The sequence below is a fragment of the Diceros bicornis genome, chromosome 7 (assembly GCF_020826845.1).
Source record: "Diceros bicornis minor isolate mBicDic1 chromosome 7, mDicBic1.mat.cur, whole genome shotgun sequence".
NCBI classification, from domain to species: domain Eukaryota; kingdom Metazoa; phylum Chordata; class Mammalia; order Perissodactyla; family Rhinocerotidae; genus Diceros; species Diceros bicornis.
In genome coordinates, this window is record NC_080746.1 from 12,888,694 (window position 1) to 12,901,211 (window position 12,518).

The 12,518-nt window shown below is 35.5% G+C and overlaps 1 protein-coding gene across 1 annotated transcript; it reads right to left on the reverse strand.

The window, feature by feature from the left end:
- Positions 1–10,581: 10,581 nt before the first annotated feature.
- LOC131407861 (olfactory receptor 8G5-like) lies at positions 10,582–11,575 on the reverse strand. Its single transcript, XM_058544461.1, has one exon. The coding sequence runs from the start codon at positions 11,515–11,517 to the stop codon at positions 10,582–10,584; it is 936 nt and encodes a 311-aa protein (XP_058400444.1). The 5' UTR covers positions 11,518–11,575.
- Between the last annotated feature and the right edge of the window lie 943 nt (positions 11,576–12,518).

Consider the following 12,518-nt stretch of genomic DNA (forward strand, 5'->3'; position numbering starts at 1 on the left):
TTCTGCCTGTCACAATCCGATAGACTTTAAGATATGAATTGATTTTCTGAGTATGGGAGTTACAATGTTGGACTGTAACACTTTCAAGAGGCGGTTTACTTCCTCCTAGTTATTTGGCCTTCAATTAAAATATAAAATCGGGGCCGGTCCCATGGCATGACAGTTAAGTGCGCACGCACCGCTGCTGGTAGCCCGGGTTTGGATCCTGGGCACACACTGATGCACCGCTTGTCAGGCCGTGCTGTGGCGGCGTCCCACATAAAGTGGAGGGAGATCAGCATGGAAGTTAGCTCAAAGCCAGTCTTCCTCAGCAAAAAGAGGAGGATTGACATGGTGGTTAGCTCAGGGCTGATCTTCCTCACAAAATAAACAAACAAACAAACAAACAAATAAATAAATAAATAAATAAATAAATATAAAATCAAATTAAAACTTTGGTTTTGTGGTTTACTAACTTGTGTTTCTTAATACATAGTCTTAATCAATTTTACATGTTTTTTTTTTTCAGACTTTATTTTTTAGAGAAGTTTTAGAACCACAGCAAAATGAGCAGAAAGTAGAAAGAGTTCTCATGTACTCCCTGCCCCTCCCCGGCCTTCCCCGCTATCAACATGCCGCACCAGAATATGTTATAATCAATGAACCTACACTGACAACATTATCACTCAAAGTTCATAGTTTACATTAGAGTTCATTCTTGTTGTTGTTCATTCTGTAGAATTTGACAAATGGATAATCACGTGTCCAGCACTATAGTATCATACAAAATAGTTTCACTACCCTAAAAACCCTCTGTGCTCAACCTATTCATCCTCCCTCCTTTATAATGCCTGGCAATCACTGACCTTTTTATTGCCTCCAAACTTTTGCCTTTTCCAGAATATCATACAGTTGAAATCACACAGTATGTGACCTTTTCAGATTGGCTTCTTCCATTTAGTAATATATATTTAAGTTCTTCCATGTCTTTTTGTGGCTTCGTAGTTCATTTCATTTTATCCCTGACTACTATTCCCTTGTACGGATGTACTACAGTTTGGTTATCCATTCATCCATTAAGGACATCTTGGCTGCTTCAAAGTTCTAGCAATTATGAATATAGTTGTTATTAACATTTGTGTGCAGATTTTTGTGTGCACATAAGTTTTCAACTTATTTGGGTGAATACTAAAGAGTGAATCATATTAGTAAGAGTATGTTTAGTTTTGTAAGAAACTGCCAAAATGTCTTCCAAAGTGGCTGTACTATTTTTGCATTCTCACTAGCAGTGAAGGAGAGTTCCTGATGCTCCATATCCTCACCAGCATTTGGTATTCTAAGTTTTTCAATTTTAGCCATTTGAATAGGTGTGTAGTGTTATCTTACTGTTGTTTTACTTTTTTTAATTCCTTGATAACACAATGTTGAACATCTTTTCATATACTTTAAAGTTTCATATACAACAAAAGATGTTGAACATCTTTTCACACACTTATTTACCATCTGTGTATCCTCTTTGGTGAGCTGCCTCTTCAAAACTTCTGCCATTTTTAATGTGTTTTTTTGTTTTGTTTTCCTATTGTTGAATTTTAAGTTCTTTATGTATTTTGGGTAACAGTCCTTTATCAGATATGTCTTGTGCAAAGATTTTCTCCCAACCTGTGGCTTGCCTTCTCATTCTCTTGACAATGACAATTCACAGAGCAGAAGTTTTTAATTTTAATGAGGTTCATCCTATCCATTTTTGCTTTCATGGATCACGTTTTTGGAGTTATATACAAAAAGTCATCACCAAACCCAAGGTCAATCAGAATATTTCCTATGATATCTTCTAGTTTTTATAGTTTTTGTTTTACATTTAGGTCTATAATCCATTTTGAGTTAATTTTTATGAAAGTTGTAAGGTTGTGTCTAGATTCCTTTTTTTTAACTCATGCATGTCTGATTGTCCCATCACCATTTGTTGAAAGACTATATTATTCTCATCAAATGACCATTGTATCTTTATCAAAGATCAATTGACTGAATTTGTATGGGTCTCTTTCTGGGCTTTCAATTAGGTTCTATTGATCTGTCTATTCTTTTGCTAATTCCACACTGTCTTTATTACTATAGCTTTATAGAAAGTCTTGAAGTTACATAGTGTCAGTCCTTCAACATCGTTCTTCTCCTACAATATTGTGTTGGCTATTCTGCATACTTTGCCTCTCCATCTAAACCTTAGAATCATTTTGTCAGTATCCAGAGGATGTTGAGCTGATTTTAGGGAATTTGTGAATTTAGTTCGTTGATTTCTGTATGTTATTTTGTCGTAAATAAATAAATAACACCTGAGCCTCAAAATGGGAATAAGGAGAGAAGTTGGTATCTTCATACATGCAAAGTTGACCATCAAATTAATATTTATTTTTGTATCTAATAGACTTTATGAATCTCTTTCAATTTTACTTAATTCAAGATTATATTTAAGAGATATTCAAATAAATATATTAAAAAAAAAGTGTTACTTTATTGGGGGGCATATCTTTATGTTTTTTTTTTTTTTTTTTTTTTTTTTTAAAGATTTTATTTATTTTATTTTTTCCCCCCAAAGCCCCAGTAGACAGCCGCATGTCATAGCTGCACATCCTTCCAGTTGCTGTACGTGGGACTCAGCCTCAGGATGGACGGAGAAGCGGTGCCTCGATGCGCACCCGGGATCCGAACCCGGGCCACCAGCATCGCAGCGCGTGCACTTAACCACCAAGCCACAGGGCCGGCCCTCTTTATGGTTTTTAACTAAAAAAAAGGATAAGTCAAATTGTATTTTAATTTTATTTTAATTTCTATTGTGGGATTTGATAAATAAATGCATTTGCCTTCCCATGTCGAGGAGAAGTAACGATCTAAGACAGCTCTCTTTCTATAAAATGCAGAACTTTTCTTAGAGGCTATATTATTTAGTGCAGTATCGCCATATTAAACAGTTAACAAAATGTGTTAGGTATATGATATTCAAATAGTCAACTTCAACGTTGAGCCACTTTGATCACAGTGATAAGAGAGTTTTGTTCACCTTAAGAATATTTATATTTAAATTAATTTTTAAAATTTATATAAAAATTACATTACTAATTTAAATTAATTGAAATAATTTTTATTAATTGATATGTAATTTAATACTAAAATATATTTAGTTTGTTATCAACATTAGTAAAAAAGATAGAGAGAGAGATTCAAGAACAGATAGAAGGCACATCCCAGATCTTTATTTGAGGGTTTTTAGTTTTCCTCTGATAGTCCCTTCAACTGGTGCCATTCCAATACTGTTGCTCCAGGTAAGCCTCCCTCAACTAATGGTATATTTCTCCTTTATTATTCTTATATCAGGGAATTTTCCTATATAAATTATTGGATTGATATTTTCTTTCTTGCCTAGTCTTTTTAATCCAATGTCAATTTTCCCTTTCATTCTGAAGTATAGCATACCTACAAAAATATAAAAAAAATAATTTAGTATACCTTTATAGCATATATCTGTACAAATTTATGTGTCTATACATAGAAATATATACAATTGTTTCAGTATCATACTTGACATACATGTCTTTGACTGTAATGGCAAACAAATCCTTGACATTTTTATAGTTTTACCACATATATGTGCCCTTAAACTATAGTTTATTTTTACCAGGTTTTGAACTTTTTTTTTTTTGTGAGGAAGATTGGCCCTGAGCTAATCTCTGTTGCCATTCCTCCTCTTTTAGCTGCAGAAGATTGACTCTGAGCTAACATTCATGTCCATCTTTCTGTATTTTGTATACGGGATGCCACTACAGCATGGCTTAATGAGCGCTGTGTTGGTCCTCACCAGGGATTTGAACCTATGAACCCGGGGCCACCGAAGCAGAGCATGCAAACTTAACCACTATGCCACCTGGCCGGCCCCCCAGGTTTTGTACTTTTTAAGTTCATGTAACCATATTATACATACTTTTTCTTAATCCTTTTTTTTAATAATTATGTTGTGGACATTCAACCATTTCACTGTATGTAGATCCTTTATTTTACAGTGATATAATATTTTATTTTATAAATTTATAATAATTTATTATTTTACTCTTGAAGAACTTTAAAATGATTTAAACAATGGTGCTAAGAAAATTATTTGGCTGTAGGTTTAATATCATGGAATAGAATGACTGGAGTATAGCAACATGTATCTTAATTCTACTAGATATTGACTAACTGTTTTAAAAGTGGAATTTTATGCCAATCTACAGGTCCAGGAATCAGGAGTGGAGAATCCAGAGGAGTAAGACAGGAAGAAAAAAATCCAATATAAGAGTACGTTATTGAAATGCTGATTATAGGCAAGGGGAGCTCAATTTTATGGGCATTTGCTGAGGAGTGCATATTGTGCCTCCCAGAATTATCACTGTGATGTTTAATTTTACTTGTCAACTTTACTGGGCTAAGGGATGCCCAGAGAGCTAGTAAAGAATTATTTCTGGGTATATTTGTGTGGATGTTTCTGGACGCTATTAGCATTTGAATTGGTAAACTGAGCAGAGAAGATCTCCCTCACCAATTTGAGTGGGCATCATCCAATCTTTGAGAGACTGAATAAAAGAAATATGTGGAAAAAGAGTAAATTCACTGTCTCTGATTGAACTAGGACATCTCAGTTTTCTCCTGCCCTCTAACATCAGCACTTCTGGTTCTTCAGCCTTCAGACTTGGCCTGGGACTTACACCATTGGCTCTGCGGATTTCAGGTCATCAGTCTTAAACTGAAATTCCACTTGCAAACTGAAATCTCCAGCTTGCAAACCTCAGATTGTGCGACTTCTCAGCCTCCAAATCATATGAACTAATCCCTCTTGTCTCTGTTTCTCCGGAGAATGCTGACTATTATAGTCACCCTGAGGAACTCGAAAATGGAACATTTATACACAGGCTCTATTGGCTAAGGGTTGTTCCCAAGAGAAAGATCTCTCCTAAAATTCTGGGTTGGCTCCAGCAGTGGGAAGAAGGCCCCAGGAAAATATGAACAGATAATGCTAAACTTTTTCCTTAAGATTGGGAACAAGGTCTTATGTACCTCTAGCAACACTCCTAGTTATTGGAAGTCCTAATTTGTACAATAATACAAAAAAATCAAAGATATACATATTGGGAAGGATGAAATAAAATTCTTTATTATCAGATGACATGATTGTCCTTATAGAAAATCTCAAAGAATACACACAAAAAATCCTGAAGTGAATAAACAAGTATAGCAAGGTCACAGGAATCAAGGTCGATATATAAAAGTCAATGTTTTTCTATATACCACCAATGAACAACTGGAATTTGAAATAAAAATATTAAAATTTATAATAACACAAAAAATGAAATACTTAGGCATAAATCTAACAAAATATGTACAAGAATTATATGTGGAAAGCTACCACACTCTGGTGAAATAAATCAAGAAAGATCTTAATAAATAAAGAGACAGTTCAGGTTCATGGGCCAGAAGACAGGATGTTGTTAATATGTCACTTCTTCAAAACTTGGTTTGTACATCGAGTACAATCTCATACAATATCCCAGCAAGCATTTTTGTAAATATTGACAAAATGATCTTAAAATTCACAGAAAAGGTCAAAAGACCACTAATAGTCAATACAATGCTGAAGAAAAAATACATATCTGAAAATGACTTGTATTCAAAATATACAAATTACACTTAAAACTCAAAAAAAAGAAAAAAGAAAAACGCAACCTACTTAAAAATGGGCAACAGATCTGAACAAATAACTGAAGAAGATACATAGATGGCCTATAAGCACATGAAAAGATTCTCAACATTATTTGTTATTAGGGAAACTTCAATTAAAAACAGCAAGATACCACTAAACACCAAGTAGAATGGCTAAAATCCAAAAAATTCCTGACAATGCCAATTGCTGATGAGGATATGGAGAGGAAGGAGGTCTCATTCATTGCTGTTGGGTATGTAAAACAGCACAGCCATTTTGGAAGACAGTTCAGCAGTTTCTTACAATGCTAGACATACTCTTAACCATATGATCCAGCAAATGCAGTCCTACATATATATCTACCTGATTTAAAAACTTATTCCCACACAAAAACCTGCAAATAAATTTAGCATCTTTATGCATAATCACCAAAAAACTAGAAGCAACCAAAATGTCCTTCAATAGATAAATAGATGCACAAACTGTGGTACACCTATACAGTGGAATATTTGAACGATATAAAGAAATGAGCTATCAAACCATGAAAAAACATGGATGAATCTTAAAGGCATATTGCTATGTGAAAGAAGCTGGTTTGAAGTGGATACAATCTGTATCTATGTGACATTCTGGTGAAGGTAAAACTTAAGAGACAATAAATAGATCAGTAGTTGCCAAAGTTGGAAGGATTGACTAGGGAAAGAACAGGAGATTTCTCAGGGCAGTGAAATGATTCTATATGATACTATAGTTGTTGCTACACAACACTATGCATTAACAGAAACCACTGAACTTTGTAGCACAAAGAGTAAACTTCAACGTATGCAAATTTAAAGAACAAAATCATTTAGCATGTTGAGGAACTCAGAATGGATGCAGAATGTGACAAAACAATCTAAATATATTACAAATGTATGAAACAATCTCACTAATGGAGGTGGGGAAAAATGCTAATCTAACTTAGGAAACTAAAAGAAAAAAAACTTTACATAGGTATTGTACTGTAGTTGATAAAGTTGATTCCTGTAGTGGTATGAGGTAGCAATTCCGACACTGCTATACACATATAGTGGAATTGAACAGTTAAGTAAATGTATAGCAGATAATGGGAGCCAGATTTCTTACTCTTTGAGTTGGAGTTTACATGTAAGCAAGGAGAAGAGGCTAGAATAATCCATGTGGTAACAGAATAGAATTATAGACAATATGAACTTATGTTTAGCTTAATACAGATATAGATTACTATGCATAGAAATATTTACAGATATAAGTATCAACATAGGTTAATAGGCATATATGTATTTTCTTGCTCTGTCAGCTAAGAGGGCCTAGAAGCAATGACACCATGGTAGCAACAAGCACACCTAGTCCCTAGATCTTGGTCTCTAAGACCATTCTCCAATAAAATGAAGCAGGCCTCCTTGGACAAATAGCTGACTCTAGGACTTGGCAGGAAGTATATAAGCTGAGACTGAAGCATGTTGTAGTGCTAGAAAATCAGAAAGTTATCATAAAAAACATCACACTGATGATCAACGGAGGTTTGTCAAAGGGACACAGGAGCCAACTGAAAGAGCTCCCAATGGCCAATGCTAAAACAACTTGAGCAACAAAATAAATATAGTAGATTGAATTATAACCCAAAGTATGAAGCAAACATCCATGAGTCCATACTGGTAATATAAATAAATGATTGGATATATAAGTAAACAGAGAAAAAGAAAAATCCCATAAAGAAGAATTCCAAATAATTTATGTAGATATTCTTCCCTGAACGAGTGGAAACATAGCTTCCCACTCTTTAAGTGTGGGCTGCATCTAGTGACTTCCTTCCAAAGAGCACACAAAAGAGGGAAAAAAGAGTAGCTTTTCAGTGCAGAAACCAGACACTACCTTAATCAGGTGAAAAAGTTTAATATCAACAGTGATAAGTCATGTTGAATGTTGAAAGTATGTATCTTTGATATGATATAGTGAAATGGCACTTGACCTTTGTAGTCTTCTTTGCAAAAACCCATGGCCACAGTGTAACAATAAGAAAAACATCAGAAATTTCCCAATTAAGGGACATTCTACGAAATGCCTAGCTAGTACTTCTCAAGGTTGTCAAAAGCAAGGAGAATCTGAGAAACTGTCACAGCAAAGAGGAACCTAAGGAGACATGATGACTAAATTTAATTTGATATCCTGGATTGGATCATGGAGCAAACCAAGGACCTTAGGTAAAAACTAAGGGATAAATATGGACTTTAGTTAATATATCTATCAATAATTGTTCATTGATTGGAATTAGTGTGATATCCTAATGTAAAATGTTAACAATAGGGTAAACTAGGTACAGGTAAATGTGAATCTACTATCTTTATAATTTTCAATAAATTTAACCCTTCTAAAAATTAACATTAATTTAAAAATATGAAAAGAAAATCATGGTGCATGCTTAAATAGAAGGCTGTCGATGCAAGCTGAGTTTGCACCTGCACAGAATGAACAAATGTATATGAAGCTGAAATGAGAGGCTTTCAGAGGATGTGAGAGGGTTATCAGAGGTGTCTGGTACAATTGTCAATCATTACTATTTGAGCGCCTACTCTATGCCCTATTAGAGCCTCAGTCAATTCAGCAAAGTGAGATTTTTTTTTTTTTTGGTGAGGAAGATCAGCCCTGAGCTACCATCTGCCAATCCTCCTATTTTTTTGCTGAGGAAGACTGGCCCTGGGCTAACATCCATGCCCATCTTCCTCTACTTTATATGGGACGCCGTCACAGCATGGCTCGACAAACGGTGTGTCAGTGCATGCCCAGGATCTGAACCTGTGAACCCCAGGCCATCGCAGCAGAGCGTGTGCACTTAACCGCTTGTGCCACCAGGCCAGCCCCTCAGTGAAGTGAGATTTAAAGAATAAAGATTCAGTTCACACAATTACCATAAACAGTCAATATTAAGAAGAAAGGAGGTAGTATCTGAGAGCTAGAAAGGAGAGATTGCGTAGGCAATAATTTAGTTGGAGTTTAAAAGATGGATTTTCTGAGGAAATGACATTTGAGTTCTTATAGACTTTAAAGATATATTTTTTCAGGTCAAATTCCGGCACATTTTATTGGTTATCTCAAGGTACACTGGTAAAACCAAATAAGCCAATGGATTGGTTTAGCTTAGAGAAATCATTTAACTCAACCTCAAGCAGAAGAAATGGATTCACAGTAGGATTTTTGTTGGCTCAGAACAATAGGATCCATGATTGGTCGGGATCTTGACCAGGTCTACTGGGTCTGCTTAGTGTTAAACATTTTTAGAGTTCCAAGAAACAGCCCGTAAAAGCTGTGACTCCTTTTCCTACCATCTCTCCAGCTAATGATTTGGAGGAACTACAAATTGGATAACTACAAGACTGTGAATACACATATTGATAAAGCAGTCTGCATAAACTGGAAGTCAAGCAGAGAAACTGAACCACTTCCACTAAAAAATCCAAAAACCCAAAATAAAAAACAAAAGATGGGCAAAGTGTGTTCACTGGAAGCAGTAACCAAGGCTTTTATGTTTAAACATTTAATGTCCTCTTTTCTTAAGTCTAAAGAGAAAAGCATATCTTCTATGCCAACGTAGGTGAAGTTATTTTCTGTTCTGCATATGATGCCCCAGATGGAGTTGTTTGGGCCCTGGATATCACTCTCCCACGTGATTTGCTAAATTGACCCATTGACTTAAAATCTAATTAAAAATTTTTGAGTCTCTGATGCTGCATACTTGAATTCAAGAATAAATTATATTTGCTTCAGAGACTTCTTGGTTGTTGACAGTATTTAACAACTTAAAAAATCAGGTATTCACAAGTTACCACATCTGTGTTGAGATTTGCCAGAGAAGGAACTCAGAACTACTATTTCTTAATCCTTGTGTAGACACAACTAAAAATGTTATCAGTTATCTTACAGATCCTTAAAGAATTCTCCAAACTTACACTTAATTGATTTGAACTAAAACCAAAAGAACATATATAGCAGATGAAGCAGTTAATGGGTGAAGACTGCATTGGATACGTAGCAGTTTTTATATAGATATTTTATAGGGGGAAAATAAATATCAAGAAAATTATCAAAGACCAACTAGGTAGCAGGCATTCTGCTACCTGGAGATATGGCAGTAAACCCAATGTGCAGGGGGCTACCTTGATGGAGATTACAGTGCTGTGCGGATTTGGACAATAAACAGATCATTACAAACTAGAATAATAGATGTTAAAGCAGAGGATATTGAATTGGGTGCAATAAAAATATGTACATGGGTCTGTAACTCATATTTTAAAGTTCTGGTTAGGTTTCTTAGGTAAGAAATAGAGGAATTTACTCAGAAAAAGTAGGTATGTAGAGGGATACAGTGAGAGACTTTTCCTGACTAGAGATGTGTAAAAGCTAAACATTACAGTCAGCATATTCCTATGACTTTTATTGTTTTTGATTGGATAGAAGAAAGGAGGTTAGTAATCAACGCTAGAAGATATTTTCATTCATCAAGGGTTTTTATCATTTGTATGGAAGAAAAGGGGAGGAGGTGATTGTGATAGCATCAGCTGATCCATGTATCCAGTTCGTCCATAGTATTTCTTCTAATTCATGTCTCAATGATAATTTGAGAGAAGAATCCATAGAGAAATGGCATCAAAAGGCCTTGGAATAAGAACTAATGGCAATAGAATTTCACTCAATATATGGATACATGGATATATGTTTGATATATATCCAACATATAAATATATTTTGAGAATATATACACACATATGTTTATGACAGATGAGTTAAAATTAAACCTATCACTTCATACAATGTAATAGCCAATGACTTAAACTAATAAATCATCCTTATGTTATTTCTAATTATAAGAATATTCTTCTCTCTAGCATTTTCTTCAGGGCAATGCTGACATCTTTATTCCGTAGGCTGTAGATTAGGGGATTCAGCATGGGTACAACAATAGTATAAAACACAGAGGACACTTTCCCTTGGTCCATGGAGCTCACAGATGATGGCTGCAGGTACATGAATGCAGCAGATCCAAAGAAAACAGCGACAGCTGAGATGTGGGAGCTGCAAGTGCTGAAGGCTTTGGACCTGCCCTCAGTGGAGCGAATGTGGAGGATGCTGGCAATGATGAAGATGTAGGAGCTAAGAATGGTCAGGGTGGGGACAAGGATGTTAATTCCACTAAAGATTAGAATCAGTAATTCATTGACAAATGTACTAGAGCAGGAGAGTTTTAAGAGGGAAAGAAGATCACAGAAATAATGGTTGATCACGTCGAATTTGCAGAAATGAACCCTAAACATGCAGCTTGTATGAGCAAATGCACAACCTAGGCCTATAATATACACTCCCCAAATGAGGGAGAAACACTCCTGATGGGACATGATGACATTATAAAGCAAGGGGCTACAGATGGCAACATAGCGATCGTATGCCATTGCAGCTAACATGTAACACTCTGAGATAGCAAAAACAAGGAAGAAATAGAGCTGAGTCATGCATTCAGGGTAGGAGATGATGTTCTTCTCTGTCACAAAGTTCACCAGCATTTTGGGGGTAATGACAGAGGACTGGCAGAGATCAATGAAGGACAAGCTCCTGAGGAAATAGTACATGGGGGTGTGCAGGTGAGAACTGAGTCCAATCAGTGTGATCATGCCCAGGTTCCCCACCACCGTGACCACATAGATTCCCAGGAAGAGGAGGAAGAGGGGCAGCTGGAGTTCTGGCTGTTCTGTTAGCCCAGTGAGGATGAACTCAGTCACTGTGGAGTGATTTCCTGCTGCCATTTTCCTCTGGGGAGTTTCTGAAGAGGAGAGAGGAAAACATGGTTGTTGGAGGGACTTCATTATTCTTGTCTATTTAGAGTAGGGTACTCCATATAGTGATTCATGGTTGGGTATCTTCTTGGTATATGTGATCATTTAACTCTGGGTCAAATTATGCAAATAAAATTAATCTGGATTTAATATTTATTAACCCTCATTTTTAAATATAGTAAATATATTTCATATAAATATAGTTTAGCCATGTTTATAATCATTGAAAACTTTTTAAGTGCTTATTTCCTATTTTGAACATTTCAATGATTATCAAGCCAATATTTCTCAGTTGAGACTCACAAACTTAAATATTAAAGAAGCCAATGTCAATGAGGAAAACTGGCTGAGTGACAACTTGGGAGAGCAAGCCCTCACTAAGGGTAATAAGTAGTCTTTAATAGCCTTCAATTAATTTCTAGAAGGGGTGAACAGAGACCTTATTATTTTCAGACCTTTCAATTTTTAAAATAATTATTGGGAAATCTGAATTTCTACATAAAACTTCAGATGTTCAAATATTATTAAGATGAAACAACACCTACAACAATCATTGGCAGATCTACCAAGTGGATTGGCCCACAGATAGCAGATTTGTGGTCTCTGGACCAAGTACTTCTGCATTTGCTTGAGAGAAGCAGAATGAGTAGCAGTTAAATGGACAGGCCTTAAAGTCCAAGCACCTGTGCTCATATTCTGATCCCATCATTTACCAACTGATACCGTTAGACAAGTAAAACAAACTCTTTGTGTCTTGACTTCCAAATCTGTAAAAGAGAAATAATGTCACCCACTTGTAATAAAATTGGGAGAGATTTATCAATCAGAAAGTGAGCATGATCATTACTGTGATGTCATTATTACCTATTAACATTTTATCAATTGGAAAATAAGCTACAATTACTCACTTCAAATTACAGAAACAAACAGAAGTCTTAATATCACAATCCTCCTTTCTTCTCCTTCATCTT

Bases quoted from the DNA above. Each gene is read 5' to 3' on its own strand.
- LOC131407861 (XM_058544461.1), bottom strand. From the start codon at position 11,517: ATGGCAGCAGGAAATCACTCCACAGTGACTGAGTTCATCCTCACTGGG.